Source organism: Ranitomeya imitator, chromosome 1 (assembly GCF_032444005.1).
Source record: "Ranitomeya imitator isolate aRanImi1 chromosome 1, aRanImi1.pri, whole genome shotgun sequence".
Classification (NCBI taxonomy): Eukaryota; Metazoa; Chordata; class Amphibia; order Anura; family Dendrobatidae; genus Ranitomeya; species Ranitomeya imitator.
Genome location: NC_091282.1, coordinates 71,144,180 through 71,162,173, shown reverse-complemented (window position 1 = coordinate 71,162,173; position 17,994 = coordinate 71,144,180). Strand labels below are relative to the sequence as shown.

Below are 17,994 nucleotides of genomic sequence, written 5' to 3'. Positions count from 1 at the left end.
TGGGCAGATTCCTCCCACGGCCGTAACCCTGCCCCCTATATCGGCACTTCTCGTCTGGGACGAGAGGCGCCCTGCAGATCTCGGGGGCCATATTGCCATCTCTCTGCAAGGTGGCCCACGCTGTCCAGGAACCGCCACGGCTAATTCCTCCCCGGGGACACAGGCACAGGACCGTGGGTAAGCTGCTTCAAGAAAGCTTAACCCCTTCCCTGCGTATACTGCCCCGCTCTGTCTCTAAAGACACTGTCTCAATCCAAGGAGACTAAAAAAGGTAACAAGAAGCACACAGTGTTTTTCACTGCATGTGCCACTTGCAATATGGCCCTGCCCCAAGCTCACAGTAACCCCTTGTGTGCGGATTGTGTTCTGGCCTCTGTGCAGCCACCTCCCGCCGATGCCGTCGACCCTGTAGCGCCTAGCCCCCCTGAGTGGGCAGCTTCTCTGTCACGATCTATGGCTTCCCTAGTCAGGGCAATTGACTCCCTCCGGGGCCCCCCTTCAAGTCAGACCGCGGAGGATTCGGGCGATGGTACGGATCAGTCCACCAGCAGGGGGCGTACTCTGTCACTTCCTACTCGGGGTTCCAGAAAACGTGTCCATGTTCCATCCCCTGACCATGGGCCAGTTGGTTTTTCAGCGTCAGCGAGCTCCGCTTCCCGGTCCCCTTCTCCAGACAACCCAAACGACTCTGAATATGAGTCCGACGATTCCTACGTTCAGGATTCCCACTCCTCCCAAGAGACACTCGATTCTCTCATCGAAGCAGTCAACCAGACCCTGAAGGTGGCCGAGGAATCTGTATCTACGCCCGAACACGTGGTGTCGTTCAAAAAGACTAAATGTGTCCAAAAGGTTTTTGTCACTAATCCTGAGTTCAAGGAGATTGTACAAAAACATAGGGACCGCCCCGATAAATGTTTCTCGGGTCAAACGCCCGAGGCCAAATATCTTTTTCCTCAGGAACTAATCAAGGACTGGCTGCAGTCCCCCTCAGTGGACCCTGCTGTGTCACATCTCGCTTCCAAAACCATTCTGTCCCTGTCAGACGGCTCCTCGGTTAAGAACCCCTCTGACCGCCAGATTGATTATCTGGCTTGCTCCGTCTTCGAGGCCACAGTAGCCTCTCTCTTCCCATCTTTCGTTGCCTCTTGGGTGGCTAAGGCTATGGTCGCTTGGGCAGAGACGTTTTCCACAACCATCCAAGTTAGCAACTTACCTCCAGAAGCGATCAACCTGGCTAACCAGATAGCCCAGGCTGGGGATTTCGTAGTCAACGCCTCAATAGACGCAGCCAATTGCGCTGCACAGGCAGCCGCGAATGCAATATCCATTAGAAGAGCCCTGTGGCTCAGGGATTGGCGAGCAGATTCGGCTTCCAAGGGCTCTTTGACATCTCTGCCCTACCAGGCTGGTCGTTTATTTGGAGACAAATTAGACCAAATAATCTCGGATGCCACCCGGGGAAAAAGTAAATTTCTCCCCCAACAAAAGCCTACCCTGCAGTTTCGGTATCAACAACAACCCCGATTTCGGCCCTTTCATAACAATACCAACTGGTCATCTACACCCTCTGCCTCCGCATCAGGACGAGGCTCGCGCGGTGACAGAGGCCCCCAGGTCTCTTACAGACCTAACCATAACTGGAAACCGAGACCACCCGGGTCTAAGGGATCCACATCCCTTAGATCCTCCACGCAATGATTCCTTGCAACATACGGGGGCACCAACAAGGTAGGGGGGCGTCTACTTTTGTTCCGTCAAGCCTGGCTCTCGGTCGTTTCCGACGAGTGGGTCAGGGAACTGGTGTCCACCGGATACAAAATAGAATTTTTCCTCCCCCCCTTTCCCCCTACGCGCTTCTTCCAGTCTTGCCCTCCAAAATCAAAGACAACAGCTTTTCTCCAGGCCATACGGGTACTACAAAGGGACGGAGTCATCATTCCGGTTCCCCTAGACCAAAGGTTCAAAGGGTTCTACTCGAACCTATTCGTGGTCCCAAAGAAGGACGGATCGCTGCGTCCGATTCTGGACCTAAAAATTCTAAACAAATTTGTAAAAATTTGACATTTCAGAATGGAATCCCTCCGTTCTGTGGTCGCGTCCATGGAAAAAGGAGAATTCCTGGCGTCCATAGACATCAAGGATGCTTACCTCCACATCCCAATCTTTCCTCCGCATCAGCAGTTCCTCTGCTTCGCATTTCGCGGAGAACACTTCCAATTTGTGGCCTTGCCTTTCGGTCTCGCCACCGCTCCCAGAGTCTTCACGAAGGTCATGGCGGCTGCCATGGCCATTCTTCATTCCAGGGGAGTGGTGGTACTTCCGTACCTGGACGACCTACTGATAAAAGGCCCATCTTACCCAGCCTGCGAGAGTCCGTCGTTCTCACGGTGGATACTCTTTCTCGCCTGGGTTGGAAGATAAACTTCGAAAAATCCTCTCCGATTCCAGCCCAATGGATCTCCTTTCTTGGGATGACACTGGACACTTCACGCGGTCTGGTCATTCTTCCTCAAGACAAGGCCTTGGCCTTGCAGCAGGGAGCTCAGTCTTTCCCGTCCAGTCTCCCACTCTATCCGATTCAGCATGCGCATTCTCGGGCAGATGGTAGCAGCCATGGAAGCGGTTCCATTCGCGCAATTTCACCTCAGTCCCCTACAGCATGCGCTACTGTCGGCGTGGGACGGCAACCCGTCCTCCCTCGACCGCCGCTTCACCCTGTCCCCATGGGTCAGGAAGACCCTCAGGTGGTGGACGCTGAAGTCCTCCCTAATCCAGGGGAGGTCTTTTCTCCCAGTGCGGTGGCTGGTGGTGACCACCGATGCCAGCCTCATGGGCTGGGGGGCGGTTTTCAACCATCACACAGCTCAGGGGCGGTGGTCCACTTGAGAGTCTCGCCTTCCCATCAATCTCCTGGAGATACGAGCTATCAGGCTAGCATTGTTCCAGTTTCACCACCTTCTGGCGGGTCACCCCGTCAGAATCCAGTCCGACAATGCCACGGCCGTGGCGTACATCAACCGTCAAGGGGGAACCCGCAGCAAGACGGCTATGCTTGAGGTGTCCCACATCCTGCGTTGGGCAGAGTCCAACCATTCGCCCGTCTCGGCGATCCACATACCAGGTGTGGAGAATTGGGCGGCGGACTTCCTCAGCCGCCAGGGCCTCGCCTCGGGCGAGTGGTCCCTTCACCCGGAGCTTTTCCAGCAGATTTGTCATCGCTGGGGGACCCCGGATGTGGGTCTCATGGCATCCAGATTGAAGAACAAGGTTCCACAGTTCGTTGCACGGTCACTCGACCCACGGGCCATCGGAGTAGACGCCCTGGTCCTGCCTTGGCGTCAGTTCCGCCTCCCATACATTTTTCCCCCTCTTCCCCTGCTGCCGAGGTTCATCAAGAAGATCAGGGAAGAGGGGGTACCAGTGATCCTCGTCGCGCCGGACTGGCCGCGCCGGGCATGGTACGTGGAACTGGTTCAGCTGGTCGCCGACGTCCCTTGGCGTCTTCCAGATCGCGTGGATCTTCTCTCACAGGGCCCGATTTACCACCAGATCTCAGGGGCCCTGTCTATGACGGCCTGGCCGTTGAATCCTGGATTCTAGGCCAAGCGGGTTTCACTCCCAAGGTGTCTTCCACCATGATCAGGGCTAGGAAACCTGTATCCATGCGCAGTTACCACCGTACCTGGCGAATTTTCTTCTCATGGTGCGACGCACAGGGGCGATCTCCTCTGGTATTTTCTATCCCTGCCATATTGGATTTTCTCCAATCTGGACTAGAGTCGGGACTTGCACTTAGCTCTCTAAAGGGTCAGGTTTCGGCATTGTCAGTCCTTTTCCAACGAAAGATTGCCGGTGAAGACTTTTTTCCAGGGAGTTTGCCGTTTGGCGCCTCCCTGCAAGATGCCTTTGGATCCGTGGGATCTTAATTTAGTTCTCGGAGCTCTCCAGGAGACTCCCTTCGAACCGCTACAGGACGTTTCCCTGACCTTGCTCTCCTGGAAGGTAGTTTTCCTAGTGGCCATTACGTCCATCAGACGGATTTTGGAGCTGGCTGCACTCTCCTGCCGCCCTCCGTTTCTAATTTTTCATCCGGACAAGGCAGTATTGAGGACCTCTCCCGCTTTTCTGCCCAAGGTCGTTTCTTCTTTCCACCTCAACGAGGAGATTGTTCTGCCTTCGTTCTGACTGGCACCAGTCCATCGCATTGAAAAGGCTCTGCACACTCTTGATGTGGTAAGGGCTCTTCGTCGGTACGTCTCACGGACGGCTCCCTTCCGCACGTCGGATGTCCTGTTTGTACTTCCAGAGGGACCAAGGAGGGGTTCCCCCGCTTCCAAAGCTACTCTAGCCAAATGGATTCGGTCGGCTATTCAAGAATCCTATCGTGCCAAAGGTGTTCCTATCCCAGCAGGGATCAAGACCCATTCTACTCGGTCGGTGGGCGCCTCGTGGGCCAGGCGTCAGCACAGCAGGTCTGCAAGGCTGCGACATGGTCCAGTTTGCACACTTTTACCAAACATTACCACATTCATTCTCTCTCTTCTGCAGATGCCGCCCTTGGCAGGCGCATTCTGCAATCGGCAGTACCTTAGCCGTAAGCCAGTGGTACATGGGGTATTAGCATATCTTGCTCCCCACCCAGGGACTGCTTTGGGACGTCCCATTGTCCTGTGTCCCCCAATGAGGCGTAGGAGAAAAAGAGATTTTTGTGTACTCACCGTAAAATCTTTTTCTCCGAGCCAATCATTGGGGACACAGCACCCACCCTGTTACCCTGTTTTGGCTTGTTGTTACTTCCTTGGTTTTGACATAGTTTGTCATCTGTTCATGCTGCTACTGCTTTACTACCGAACTGGTTGAATTGTAGCCAGTGAAGGGGTGTATACTGCAAAGGAGGAGTTAATCTTTCTGTTTACTCCTAGTGGCAGCAGCATAACACCCATGGTCCTGTGACCCCCAATGATTGGCTCGGAGAAAATTTTTTTACGGTGAGTATACAAAAATCTCCTTTTCCGATGGTGTGACGTCAACGTTCTATCCCCTATGGTTTTGTTCCCTTCCCTTCGCTTCTCGGATTTTTTCAGTCGGATCTAGATTCGGATCTAGATTCGAACCTCTTCCTGAGCACGTTAAAGGGTCAGGTTTCTGCCTTGTCAATTCTCTTTCAAAGAGACCTTGCTTCTCTCCCCCAGGTGAGAACCTTCCTTCAGGGGGTTGCTCATGTTGCACCTCTTTACCATCCTCCGGTCACTCCTTGGGACCTCAACCTTGTGCTCGGCGCCCTCCAGTGTACGCCTTTTGAACCGATTCGGGACATCTCTTTTTCGCTTCTTTCCTGGAAAGTAGCTTTTTTGGTCGCCATCACCTCGATCAGGAGAGTTTCCGAGTTGGCAGCGTTGTCCTGTGGTTCTCCCTTTCTGGTCCTTCATCAGGACAAAGTTTTCCTTCTGCCTATCCCTCCTTTTCTGCCAAAGGTGGTTTCGGCTTTTCACATCAATGAAGACATCGTCCTTCCTTCTTTGTGCCTTTCCCCAGTTCATCCTTTGGAGAAATCTCTCCACAATTTGGATGTTGTCATGGCTATTCGAGTCTACCTTGCCAGAATTGCTCCTTTTCGTCAGTCCGACCCTCTGTTTGTCTCGGAAGTTTGTCAGAAGGGGCTCCCCGCCTCTAAGCCCACAATTGCTCGGTGAATCCGTTCGGCGGCTCTGGAGGCATACCGTGTTCAAAACAAACAACCTCCCCCGGGGGTGAGGGTTCACTATACCCGGGCCGTGGGAGCTTCATGGGTAGTTCTTCACCAAGCTACGGCCTCGCAGGTTTGCAAGGCCGCAACTTGGTCGTCCATCCACGCCTTTGTCAAATTCTACAAGGTGCGCACTCAGGCTTCTGCGGATGCAGGCCTGGGTAGGAAGATTCTGCAGGCGGCGGTTTCACACCGAGGCGACCTAGTTCTCTGTTCTTATTCCACTTGGGGACTGCTTTTGGACGCCCCATGGCTACCTGTGTCCCCCAACGAAGCGAGAAATAAAGAGGGATTTTTGGTTCTTACCGTAAAATCTTTCTTAAAGCCTTCTTTGGGGGCCACATCACCCTCCCTTTATGTTGTACCGTATTGGCCAACGTGCCGTTGTTGTGGGTTGGTACATAGGTTGAGTTGTTTATACTTGTTCCTGCTGCTGGTTTTGCACCAACTGAGTTGCCTGGTGCCTGTCGGAGGGTGTATGCTGCTGGGGAGGAGTTATTTTTCTTTATTTGCATAGTGTCAGCCTCCTAGCGACAGCAGCATACATCCATGGTTACCTGTGTCCCCCAATGAAGGCTTCAAGGGAGATTTTACGGTAAGAACCAAAAATCCCTCTGAACAACCACCTTTGACTTGGGCCTCTTTCACACTTCCGTCTTTCTTTTTCCGTCACAATGCGTCATTTTGTGAAAAAAAAAAAAAACTGATCCAGCAAATGTTTCTGCTGGATACTTTTTTTTTTCTCATAGACTTGTATTAGCGACGGATTGTGACGGATGGCCTTCTGTTTCATCCGTCGTGCGCTGGATCCGTCGTGAAATTGCTGTCCGTCGGGCGGAGACAACACAGAAGAGCGTTTTTTCTGTACGTCGGAAAATCACTCCGCGACGGATCCTGCACTGCCCGTCGTTGGCTATAATGGAAGCCTATGGACGCAGGATCCGTCACTGACTGTCAAAAGCAGGAATCCAGCGACGGATGCCGTCTTTTGAAACTGAGCATGCATGGAAGAATTTCCCGTCAGGGAAATTCTCTCGCGCGCTCTCTCTCTTTTTACTATTGATGCTGACGCTGAAATGCGCGTCGGGGACGGGCACATCCAGGAGACGGTTTCTTTACAGGTAATTTTGGCTCTGGTCATTATTTTTACTATATTTTAGGATTCATCCTTAGTAGCAATTACTATACCCACTAGTACCTCTGAGCATATACCTGCATTTGTCATTCCCTTAGTCCACAGTGGCTTTGCATTTGCATTTTACTTTGGCATACTCATATACACACGCCTGCTGCAGGATACAGCAATCACAACATGCACTTTAGCCTTAGAGCACACTTCAGTCCGCACTATCCTAACGTATAGTGATGTTGCACCTTAATCTGCAAGGTTCTATCTTTGTATACACCTTTCTTATATACTTGTGTATATTCTACTTATTCATCTTATTTCTTTCTTTTGGTGACATTATGTATTTATTTATTCATTTGTGATTTACTTCATTATCATGCAGTCACGTTAATATTCTGTTAAAAATACTCCTCCGTCTCCTGGTGTAGCGCCCTTTTTTTGGTTTCTTTTTCCCCCTACCATACGGTGTATCTTTTTCTTACATAAACATTATTTAATATGATTATTTGGGAATGAGTTCGGTCTCTTTTTTTTTTTTGTTCTTTCTTTGCTTGTAATTCCCGAGTTGTCCGTTACTTTGTTCATATTTGTATACATATTAAGTTTGACTTTGAAATTTTGTCTCTTTTTATACCTTCTTGCATTTGATTCATTTCTTATGTATACCTTGCCTTGAGATCTATATTTAATTACAGGAAGGTAACTTTTAGCTTTTTCCTGTCTCGTTATAGAATCACAATGATATGTGGAGGAATTACTTCTCAGATATCGACTGCTGCCCCAACGCTGTTTACACCCACTGCTACGACTCGTCTGGAACAAAACTCTTTGTGGCTGGTGGTCCTTTACCAACTGGACTCCATGGAAACTATGCCGGCCTGTGGAGATAGGAAAAGGGGCTCGAGAGGAGGTGGCGAAGTGTCGTTAACCCATTCTCTCCTAATGTGCAATGTATCAAAAGACCCTTTGGCAGCCACTACATTGTCTGCTGCTCTTTTATTTTATTTTTTTTGTCCATTCTGTTTTTATTTTGTGAAATTAGGCGCTTTCTTCAATAACCCTTCCTAGCCAATCCATCAAAAATAACTTGTGATTTTACACTTTTGCTTCTTTTAAGAAGTGTTTTTTTTGTTTTTTTTTAATAAACTTCCCAAACTATTTATTTTCCTCCAGAAATGACAAAATAATCTGGAGAACACGGTCAAGGTTAGAAGTGACCGCTGTTCAAAGTGCAAGTGCTGCCTGAGATCCTCGCCTCTGTGGTTGTCTGACCCTTCTTTAATGCTCTTCTATATTGATTTTTTTTTTTTAAAGCACTTAGTTTGTGTCTCCACCTCCTGAAATCATGGATATTTTCGTGCACATTCCAGCAAGAAGACACATTTGGTGGCCACTTAAATTGCCCGCTGTTGGGGTTTTGCTGGACTTCAGCTGTAATTAGCTCTGGACAGATACATGTAATATTTTGGTGGACGGTTCCAGGTTTTCTGTGAAAATCTGTGAAAATCTTATATTGTATGTGCGTGTGTGCGTGAAGGGTACTTTTTTGTGTCAAGTACAAACCATTTAAGTCACTTGGAGCGAAACACCTACGTCATTAACATCACTTTTACAAAAGAGGCTTTAGCCAGTAGGTCCTGATTGCGGGACTTATGTTATCATTTTTTTTTTTAGTGTAAAAGACTCTAACATCTGTATATTGAGAGAATTAAGACAATAAATTGTAACTAAACAGATTAGATGGTGTTCATTTAGGTCATTGGGCACAAAATACTGAATAAAATATGATGCTCAAAGACTGATCTTAATGGGGTATCCCAGGAACTGGAAAAATAAATCTCTGGAGTAATGCACATTCTTTTCTTTAATGCTTCATTGGGGGACACAGGTAAACATGGGTGTAAGCTGCTGTCGCTAGGAGGCTGACACTATGCAAAAAAGGAAAATGGCTCCTCAGCAGTATACACCTCCCGACTGGCACAAAGCTCCTCAGTTTTTGCTTAGTGTCAGTATAAGGAGGACCTGGATCTGATCCCAGATCCACATTTTCATTTTCAGGTTTTCTGTCATGTTTATTAATGTTTTTCCATTGTTTTTTAGGGTAACAGTGCAGTTTCTCACCCTGTTTTCCCGTATCTATGCGACCGAGAGAGCAGTGTGGTGTCACCCACATCGCCCACTCTCGGACCCGCAAGGCAGGAACGGGTGCTTCAGGGTGATTCCTGTTGGCCTGTCCTAGCTTTTCCCTTCCCCACCCCTCTCCTCGGAGACATAGTAACATAGTTAGCAAGGCCAAAAAAAATACATTTGTCCATCCAGTTCAGCCTAAATTCCGTCAGAATTAATCCCCAGACAGCTGGGAGGAAGACAGTGGTCACCAGTGGTAGCCTTCCCCCTTCTTGTAAGGGGGTGACACTGTCTTCTGCACAGTCTGGAGATGGTGTGGGAAGGAGGATTTCTCATACCAGTGACCCTCATCCACCCGAGGGCATCCTCATTGGTGAAGAGGGACAGGGACTCGCCTTGCAGGTATGTATGTTTCCCTCCCCACAGCTGCGCGCAGCAGGTCTGGAAAGCTTTACTGTCCCTACACCGAACGCCTCTCATGGTGATTCGCATGCACGTGACCCCGACATTCACAGGGACAGATTGGGTACAAAGTCAAGGAAGTGGGCTCTCCAGTTCTCCGGGTCCCTCTGCATCCTTCAGGATGCCTTCCTTATCCCATGTCCCCTCCTCAGAGGTGGCTTTTGGGTCAGATGTGGATTCCCAGTCTGAGTCTGATATGGACCAGGTCTCAAAAATGTAAGATATGGTCAATAGCCTTATCTTGGCAATTAGCCAAACTCTTCATCTGAAGGAGGACAAGGTTCCTACGCAGGAGCACTCCATTTCTTTCAAACGAGTGAAACGTCCTTCCCGGACCTTTCCCAATCGCAGGGAATTTCAAGCAGTAATGTCTAAACCATGGGAACACCACGAAAAGCGCTTCCCGGGAAGGAAGCAGCTAGACATCCTTTAGCCCAGACCTTGTTAGTAGATGGACAGAGTCCCCTAATGTAGACCCGCCGGTTTCTCGTCTGTCTTCCAAGACGGTCTTGTCTGTGCCGGACAGTGCATCTCTTAAGGACTCTACGGATAGACACAGGTTCAATCCTTGGCTAAGTCAGCCTTTGAAGCAGCTGGCGTCTCCCTCTGTCCCATTTTCTCTTACCCCATGACGGCACTAACGAGAGAGAGGGATCCGCCCTCAGGGACAGGAAACCCACAGGTTAAAAAGGCGGGACCTCTCCTCCACCTCAGTTCGGTTTCCTGTCCCTGACGGGGAACCCACAGCTCACCGTTCGTCGCGGGATTCCAGGGACCATCGGACCGAATTCAGGCAGCGGGGGGCCCTGCCGCGGTTCCGGGTGGATATCCTCCCTGAGGACACATTCCGGGGTCGGCGGGCCCTGTCGGTATGTGTGGAGAAGAAGCAGTGAAGAGGAACAAGTCTGCTTCTTCTCCTTTCCTACAAATCAGCCGGTAATAGGTAGCGGCGGTTACCTGGGAAACCGCCGGTCTGACGGAGCTCAGAGAAGGGGGTGACGCCGATCACCAACAGGAGGCTCTGGTATGGGCAGCGGCGGCTGCGGGGATCCCTCCGTCCCTTCTGTGAAGCCGGCGGCTAATGGAGCGCGCGCGAGGCTGGCGCGACTTACTGCGCAGGCGCGGGGGTCACTTCCGGGGCGGCGCAGGGGACCTCTGGGTAATCCGGAAGTCGCCTTGCGCCGCACTGTTGGTATATAGCAGGAAGAGAAGGGGCATACCGCTGCTCAAAAGACACCACCATGAGTGGAATAGAGCAGTCGGTGGAAGAAATTTCACAGGCCCTTGTGACTAAGAACCCGAAGGAGCGCCATTCGTCACGGAAACCTACACAGCGCAGCAGCTCAGGATCCCAGCGCAGCAGAGGCTCTGGTGGATCCAGGAGGGAGACGGTGGTTCAAGTGGAGGAGGCATCCTCAAAGCCACAACCGGTATCTTCCTCACATTAGGAGGGTAAGTGACCTCCGTGAAAGTGTATATTCTAATAGGGGTTTATTGTTTCCTAGGGAAAGAAATGCCAAGGGAAAAGTAAACATAAAGTGTGCCCGCTTTGTTCAGCAGATTTGCCAGATTCATGGGTTAAAAAACTCTGTGCGTCATGTATTAGGAACACCATTAATGAGGAGACGCCGAGTTTCACATCTGAATTAAAAGACTTAATTAAAACCCAAGTGGCAGACGCACTAAAAAGTGTAAAAAAAACGTAAAAGAAAACGTACAGAAAAAACTCCAGATTACAGCTCCAGCGAGGGAGATAGCTCGAGTGAGGATTCAGATAGCTCTACAGCTTCAGCATCCTCCTCCACATCTTCAGAAAGCGGTCGCAACTGTTTCCCAATAGATGAAACGGATGCGCTGGTAAAAATGGTCAGGGCGACAATGGGTCTGGCAGACACTCGTTCCAAAAAATCTGTACAAGATCTTATGTTTAGTGGCCTGGAACAAAAGAAGTACAGAGTGTTCCCATTAAACGAAAAAAATTCAAGCCCTTATAAAAAAGGAGTGGAAAAGACCAGACAAAAAAGTACTGTTGACACCCAAAAGGAAATACCCATTTGACGACCCAGCCTGCGCATCATGGGGAAAGGCGCCAAAATTAGACGTCGCCATTGCGAAAGCCTCCAAAAAATTCGCTCTGCCTTTTGAGGACATGGGGACCCTCAAGGATCCTATGGATAAAAAGGCCGATGTCTTTCTAAAGGGGTCCTGGGAGGCCGCCAGCGGGGGGGCTAAAACCCGGTATAGCTGCTACTTGTACAGCGAGAGCTCTGATGGTCTGGCTGGATCATTTAGAAACTCAATTAAAAAATAAAACCCCGAGAGAGTCTATACTGGACTCAGTGTCAGCAATGAGAGGTGCCGCTGCGTATCTAGCAGATGCCTCAATAGACTCAGTTAGGCTGACGGCAAGATCAGCTTCTTTCTCAAATGCGGCTAGGAGAGCATTATGGCTGAAGTGCTGGCCGGGGGATCTGCAAACTAAAGCCAAGTTGTGTTCCATACCGTGTGAAGGTGAATATTTGTTCGGTCCCACCCTAGACGATGTCCTCGAAAAAGCGGTGGATAAAAAGAAAGCCTTTCCAGGATTCCCAAATCAGTCTTACAGGCGGCCCTTTTGAGGGAGAAGGTTCACACACAGACGCCCCCCAAAAAACCAAAAGGAGGGGTGGGAAGACAGAAAATTCAAAAAAGGAGGGTTTATGTTTAACAAACCGGATAATAAAAAACAGCCACAATGAGGGTGCGCCCCAGGTAGGAGGGAGACTGACCCACTTTCTTCAAACCTGGGAAAAAATTTCTGGAAGTGCCTGGACTTTAAACATCATAAAGACGGGCCTAAAACTAGCTTTTCACACAATGCCACACAGTCAGTTTGTGGTTACACCACAAAGAAGTCAGAGATCGAGCAACTGAGTATCCAGAGGGAAGTTCTCAGTCTTCTGGAAAAGAAAGTCTTACAGGAAGTTCCACGTCAGGAAGAGACGAGGGGATTTTATTCTCCACTTTTTCTTCGAACGAAGCCGGACGGAACTTTCAGGGTGATAATAAATTTGAAACAACTAAACAAATACCTGGTGATAGAGAAATTCAAAATGGAAACAATAAAATCATGTGTCAGATCCCTTATCCCGTCTTGTTTCATGACTGTAATAGACTTAAAAGACGCGTATTATCATGTGCCAATCCATCCGGAGTTCCGAAAATACCTCAGAGTGGCAGTGATGATACAAGGGAGACTAAAACATTACCAATACAGAGCTCTTCCGTTTGGTCTAGCCATTGCCCCAAGGGTATTTACAAAATTAATGGCGGAAGTAATGGCCCATATAAGGGAACAAAACATATTGATTGTGCCTTATCTGGACGACCTACTAGTGATGGGCAGTTCCTCTCTTCGTTGCAGCCAGCAACTAAACAGAGTGATGGTAGCCCTATCGAATCTAGGATGGTTTCTGAACCTGGAAAAGTCCAGGCTTATCCCGTCTCAAGTGCAGCTGTACTTAGGGATAGTAATAGATTCAACGAAGCAAGAGTGTCGTCTACCAGAAGAGAAAGTATCCAATATGATACATCTAGTGAATCAGTTGAGTGTCTCTCCTCTGATCACTCAAAGGAAAGCCATGTCCATACTGGGGTCAATGACATCTTGTATCCCAGCGGTCCAGTGGGCTCAGAGCCACTCGAGAGATCTCCATTGGGAAATACTAGAAGCAGTATCCCACGCAGGAGGAAATTTAGAGAAGCAATTAAAAATATCCTCTCGAACAAAAACTTCCTTAGCCTGGTGGACAAATCCATCCAATCTCAGGAGGGGGGGTTCCATGGGTGTGGCCGGTCTTGATAATCCTGACCACAGACGCAAGTCCTTGGGGGTGGGGGGCCCACCTAAACAGGCAAATTGCCCAAGGTCCTTGGTCAGGGGAAGAAAAAGACCTTACTTCAAACATGAAAGAGCTTTTAGCAGTTCAGTACGCCATCAATCATTTTTTAACATCCCTCCGTTCCCACCACGTGAGAGTACTGATGGACAACAGGGTGGTAGTAGCATATTTAAATCATCAGGGAGGGACGAGGTCTCAATCCCTAATGAAAGTGACAAATTTCATCATGTCGCAAGCAGAAGCCAAATTGTCCTCCCTGACAGCCCTTCACATAAAAGGGTCAGAAAATCAAACTGCAGATTTTCTAAGCAGAACCCAATTAAAACAGGGGGAATGGGAGTTAAATACAAAAATATTCAAACGCATAGTGGATCTTTGGGGGGCCCCGGATATAGATCTATTTGCAAACAATCAAAATCGGAAAACTGAGGCCTTCTGCTCAATAGATCCTCGGGGGAGTCCAGTGGCTATAGACGCGTTGTTAATTCCATGGAAATTCCATCTAGCTTATGTGTTTCCTCCGATAGCTCTAATTCCCTTAGTCTTGAAGAAAATCAGGGAAGACAGAGCCAAAGTGATATTGATAGCTCCGTTCTGGCCAAAAAGAGTATGGTTCCCATGGCTACGCCTAATGTCCATAGCGGATCCATGGGTACTCCCAGATATCCCAGACCTTCTGCATCAAGGGCCAGTGAATCACCCACAAATAAAAAGTTTGCACATGACGGCCTGGCTTTTGAAAGGGAACTATTAACAAAAAGGGGGTTTTCTTCAAATCTAATTTCTACCCTGCTGGCCAGTAGAAAACCTATAACTACCAGAGCCTACGGCAAAGTCTGGAAAAAGTTTCTCTCCACGTCAGGGGTTATCCTATCAAATCAGATGCCAATTCAGGAAATTTTAGAATTTCTTCAAAAAGGATTAGAGAAAGGCCTAGCAACAAACACTCTGAAAGTTCAGATTGCAGCATTGGGTGCCCTTTACAACCAGGATTTGGCGGGGAATCACTGGGTAAAAAGATTTATTAGAGCATCTACTAGGTCCAGACCAGTTATACATCTCACCGCTCCTCCCTGGGATCTGAACTTAGTCCTTTCAGCACTAACTAAGGCACCGTTCGAACCTTTATCTCAGGCTTCACTGAAAATAATATCTTGGAAAACCTGTTTATTGGTGGCCCTAACCTCAGCTCGCAGGATTAGTGATCTGCAGGCCTTATCAGCTTACCCAACTCTAACCCAAATATTAGATGACAGAGTAATCCTTAAAACTGACCCTTTTTACCTTCCCAAAGTGGCATCAAAATTCCACAGATCTCAAGAGATAGCATTACCATCTTTTTGCCCCAATCCAAAAAACAAAAAAGAGGAGGCTCTACACACACTAGACGTAAAGAGATGTCTAACACACTATCAGCCACAAGGGAGTGTAGGAAAGGGAGGGCTCTGTTTGTCTGCTTTCAGGGACCAAATAAGGGTCACAAGGCATCGAAAGCCACGTTGGCAAGGTGGGTAAGAGATGCCATCAAGATGTCATATACCTCTTCCGGAGAACAAGCTCCGGACACAATTAAGGCTCATTCAACCAGGTCGGTGGCAACCTCTTGGGCTGAACGTGGTGGAGCATCAATAGATCAAATATGTAGAGCAGCCACTTGGTCTTCCCCCTCTACATTCTTCAAGCACTATCAGCTTAATCTATCTTCTCCCTCAGACTTAAGGTACCGTCACACTTAGCGACGCTGCAGCGATACCGACAACGATCCGGATCGCTGCAGCGTCGCTGTTTGGTCGCTGGAGAGCTGTCACACAGACCGCTCTCCAGCGACCAACGATCCCGAGGTCCCCAGTAACCAGGGTAAACATCGGGTAACTAAGCGCAGGGCCGCGCTTAGTAACCCGATGTTTACCCTGGTTACCAGCGTAAAAAAAACAAACAGTACATACTTACATTCAGCTGTCTGTCCCTTGCCGTCTGGTCCCTGCACTGACTGCTGGCCGCAAAGTGAAAGTGAAAGCACAGCACAGCGGTGAGTCACACAGCGGTGACTCACTGCTGTGGCTGTGCTCTGCTTTCACTACGGCCAGCAGTCAAGGCAGGAACCAGACAGCAAGGGACAGACAGCTGAATGTAAGTATGTACTGTTTGTTTTTTTACGCTGGAAACCAGGGTAAACAGCGGGTTACTAAGCGCGGCCCTGCGCTTAGTTACCCGATGTTTACCCTGGTTACCAGTGAAGACATCGCTGAATCGGTGTCACACACGCCGATTCAGCGATGTCTACGGGGAGTCCAGCGACGAAATAAAGTTCTGGACTTTCTTCCCCGACCAGCGATCTCCCAGCAGGGGCCTGATCGCTGCTGCCTGTCACACTGGACGATATCGCTAGCGAGGACGCTGCAACGTCACGGATCGCTAGCGATATCGTCTAGTGTGACAGTACCTTTAACTTTTGGTAGGAGAGTTCTTGAGGCAGTAGTCCCACCCTAAACTTTCATTCTTTGAAATTCTCTCGTTAGTGCCGTCATGGGGTAAGAGAATATCGTAGTTATTTACCGATAACGGTATTTCTCTGATCCCATGACGGCACCTGTATATTCCCTCCCTTCACGTATGGGTGCCCACACTACTAATAATTTAAGTCACGAGGTGTGCATAAAAAAAAAAAAATTATAATAATAAAAAATATGTGTATGTGTGTATATATATATATATATATATATATATATATATATATATATATATATATATATATATAGGAGCTTATATAAGTTATATAGTTATATTTTGTTGTGTAAAATAACCAATTAAGTTACAGCAGAAATTCCCTGCAAGGCTCTGTAAACCAAACTGAGGTGGAGGAGAGGTCCCGCCTTTTTAACCTGTGGGTTTCCTGTCCCTGAGGGCGGATCCCTCTCTCTCGTTAGTGCCGTCATGGGATCAGAAAAATACCGTTATCGGTAAGTAACTACGATATTTGCCCCCGCATGGGTGGCAAAGTCCATGTCTGCCTGGGCACGAATGCTTTGTCAGTGTATTCTAGCGGCAGCCTCTCCGGATTTGCTGGCCGACTTGGCAGACCAGATTGCCCATTCTGGCAAATATCTTCTGAATGTCTCCTTGGATGCACCCAGTTGTTCCAGCAGGGCTACCAGCAACATTGTTGCCATATGCCGCATTCTCTGGTTGAAAGCATGGAATGCGGATCCACCATCAAAAAATTCCCTTACTAACCTTTCCTTTCAAGGCTTTAGACTGGGTCCAAGCTGGATCAAATAATTACGGATGCTACCGGCGGGAAGAGCACTTCTCCTCCCCAGTCCAAACGTAAACGTCCTTTCAATAGGAAGAGATCACTCCAATTTCGTTCCTTTCGGCCCTTCTCTCCTTCAGGGTCTTCCTCCCAGCAGGAACACTTTTCCGCCCAAAGGGAAAGGAAGAAGCCGTCCTTCAGACCTGCACTTCAAACCAGGGATTCAAGCTAAACCAGGGATTCAAGCTTGAGGAGGATAATTTGCATATTCCAGGTGCCTTCTGGGAAAAGCGAAGTCTCCCTCAGCAAGAAAGCATATCTAAACCATCACCAAATTTTTGCCTGTAGGACATTATTGCAAGAAAGCTTGGCTGAGTAGATTACACGAGAAGGAAAACACACAGCAAGTCAGCAGGATCTAGGAACAACATGGCAGATGTGACAACCTACATGGTGAGCTGCAGCATGTGCTACATGTTCACAGATTGACCAGAAGAAGAATCCAATTTCACCTGTCAGAAGTGTAGACTAGTGGCCCTTTTAGAAGAAAAGGTGCGGGGTCTGGAAGAAAGAATAGCAACTTTGAAACTCATCAAAGAGAATGAAGACTTCCTAGACAGAACAGAAGCATCTCTACTGGTCACAGAAGGTGAAAAAAGTGTCAGAGAACCTCCAAAAGCAGATGAGTGGAAGCATGTGACCAAAAGAAGCAAGAAGACCATGGAGAAATCACCAACCACACAACTGAAGAACCGATATCAAATCTTTGTAGAGGATGAAGATGGCACACCTAAGAATGAAGCAATACCAGCAAGCAAAAAAGAAAAGGGCACACAGCAACAAGTGACAGCAAAAAGTACAGCCAAGAAGCAACGAAGAGTGGTGGTGGTGGGAGACTCACTACTGAGAGGCACAGAAGCAGCCATCTGCAGACCGGACATAACCGCAAGAGAAGTATGCTGCCTTCCAGGTGCGATGATCAAGGATGTGACCTATAGAATATCAAAGCTCTTCAGCTCCAAGGACGTCCACCCATTTCTTCTGATACATGTTGGCACCAATGACACGGCAAGGAAGGACCTACCGACAATCTGCAAGGACTTTGAAGAGTTGGGGAAGAAAGTAAAGGAACTGGATGCACACGTAGTTTTTTCTTCTATCCTTCCAGTAGACGGGCATTGCACCAGGAGATGGAACAGGATCCTTGATGCGAACAACTGGCTAAGACGATGGTGCAGACAACAAGGATTCGGATTCCTGGACCACGGTGTGAATTACTTGTACGATGGACTCCTCGCCAGAGACGGACTACACCTCAACAAACCTGGGAAACACACATTCGCCAGAAGACTCGCTACACTCATCAGGAGGGCGTTAAACTAGAAGAAGAGGG

At 48.6% G+C, this 17,994-nt stretch overlaps 1 protein-coding gene across 2 annotated transcripts in view; it reads left to right on the top strand.

Moving 5' to 3' along the window:
- Positions 1–8,731, top strand: part of DCAF12 (DDB1 and CUL4 associated factor 12) — a 61,969-nt gene extending 53,238 nt beyond the window's left edge. For both annotated transcript variants that reach the window (XM_069747754.1, XM_069747745.1), the window contains exon 9: positions 7,610–8,731. In XM_069747754.1, coding sequence (XP_069603855.1) covers positions 7,610–7,768 — 159 coding nt within the window. In that variant the 3' untranslated portion in view covers positions 7,769–8,731. The remainder of the gene's footprint in view (positions 1–7,609) is intronic.
- Positions 8,732–17,994: the final 9,263 nt, after the last annotated feature.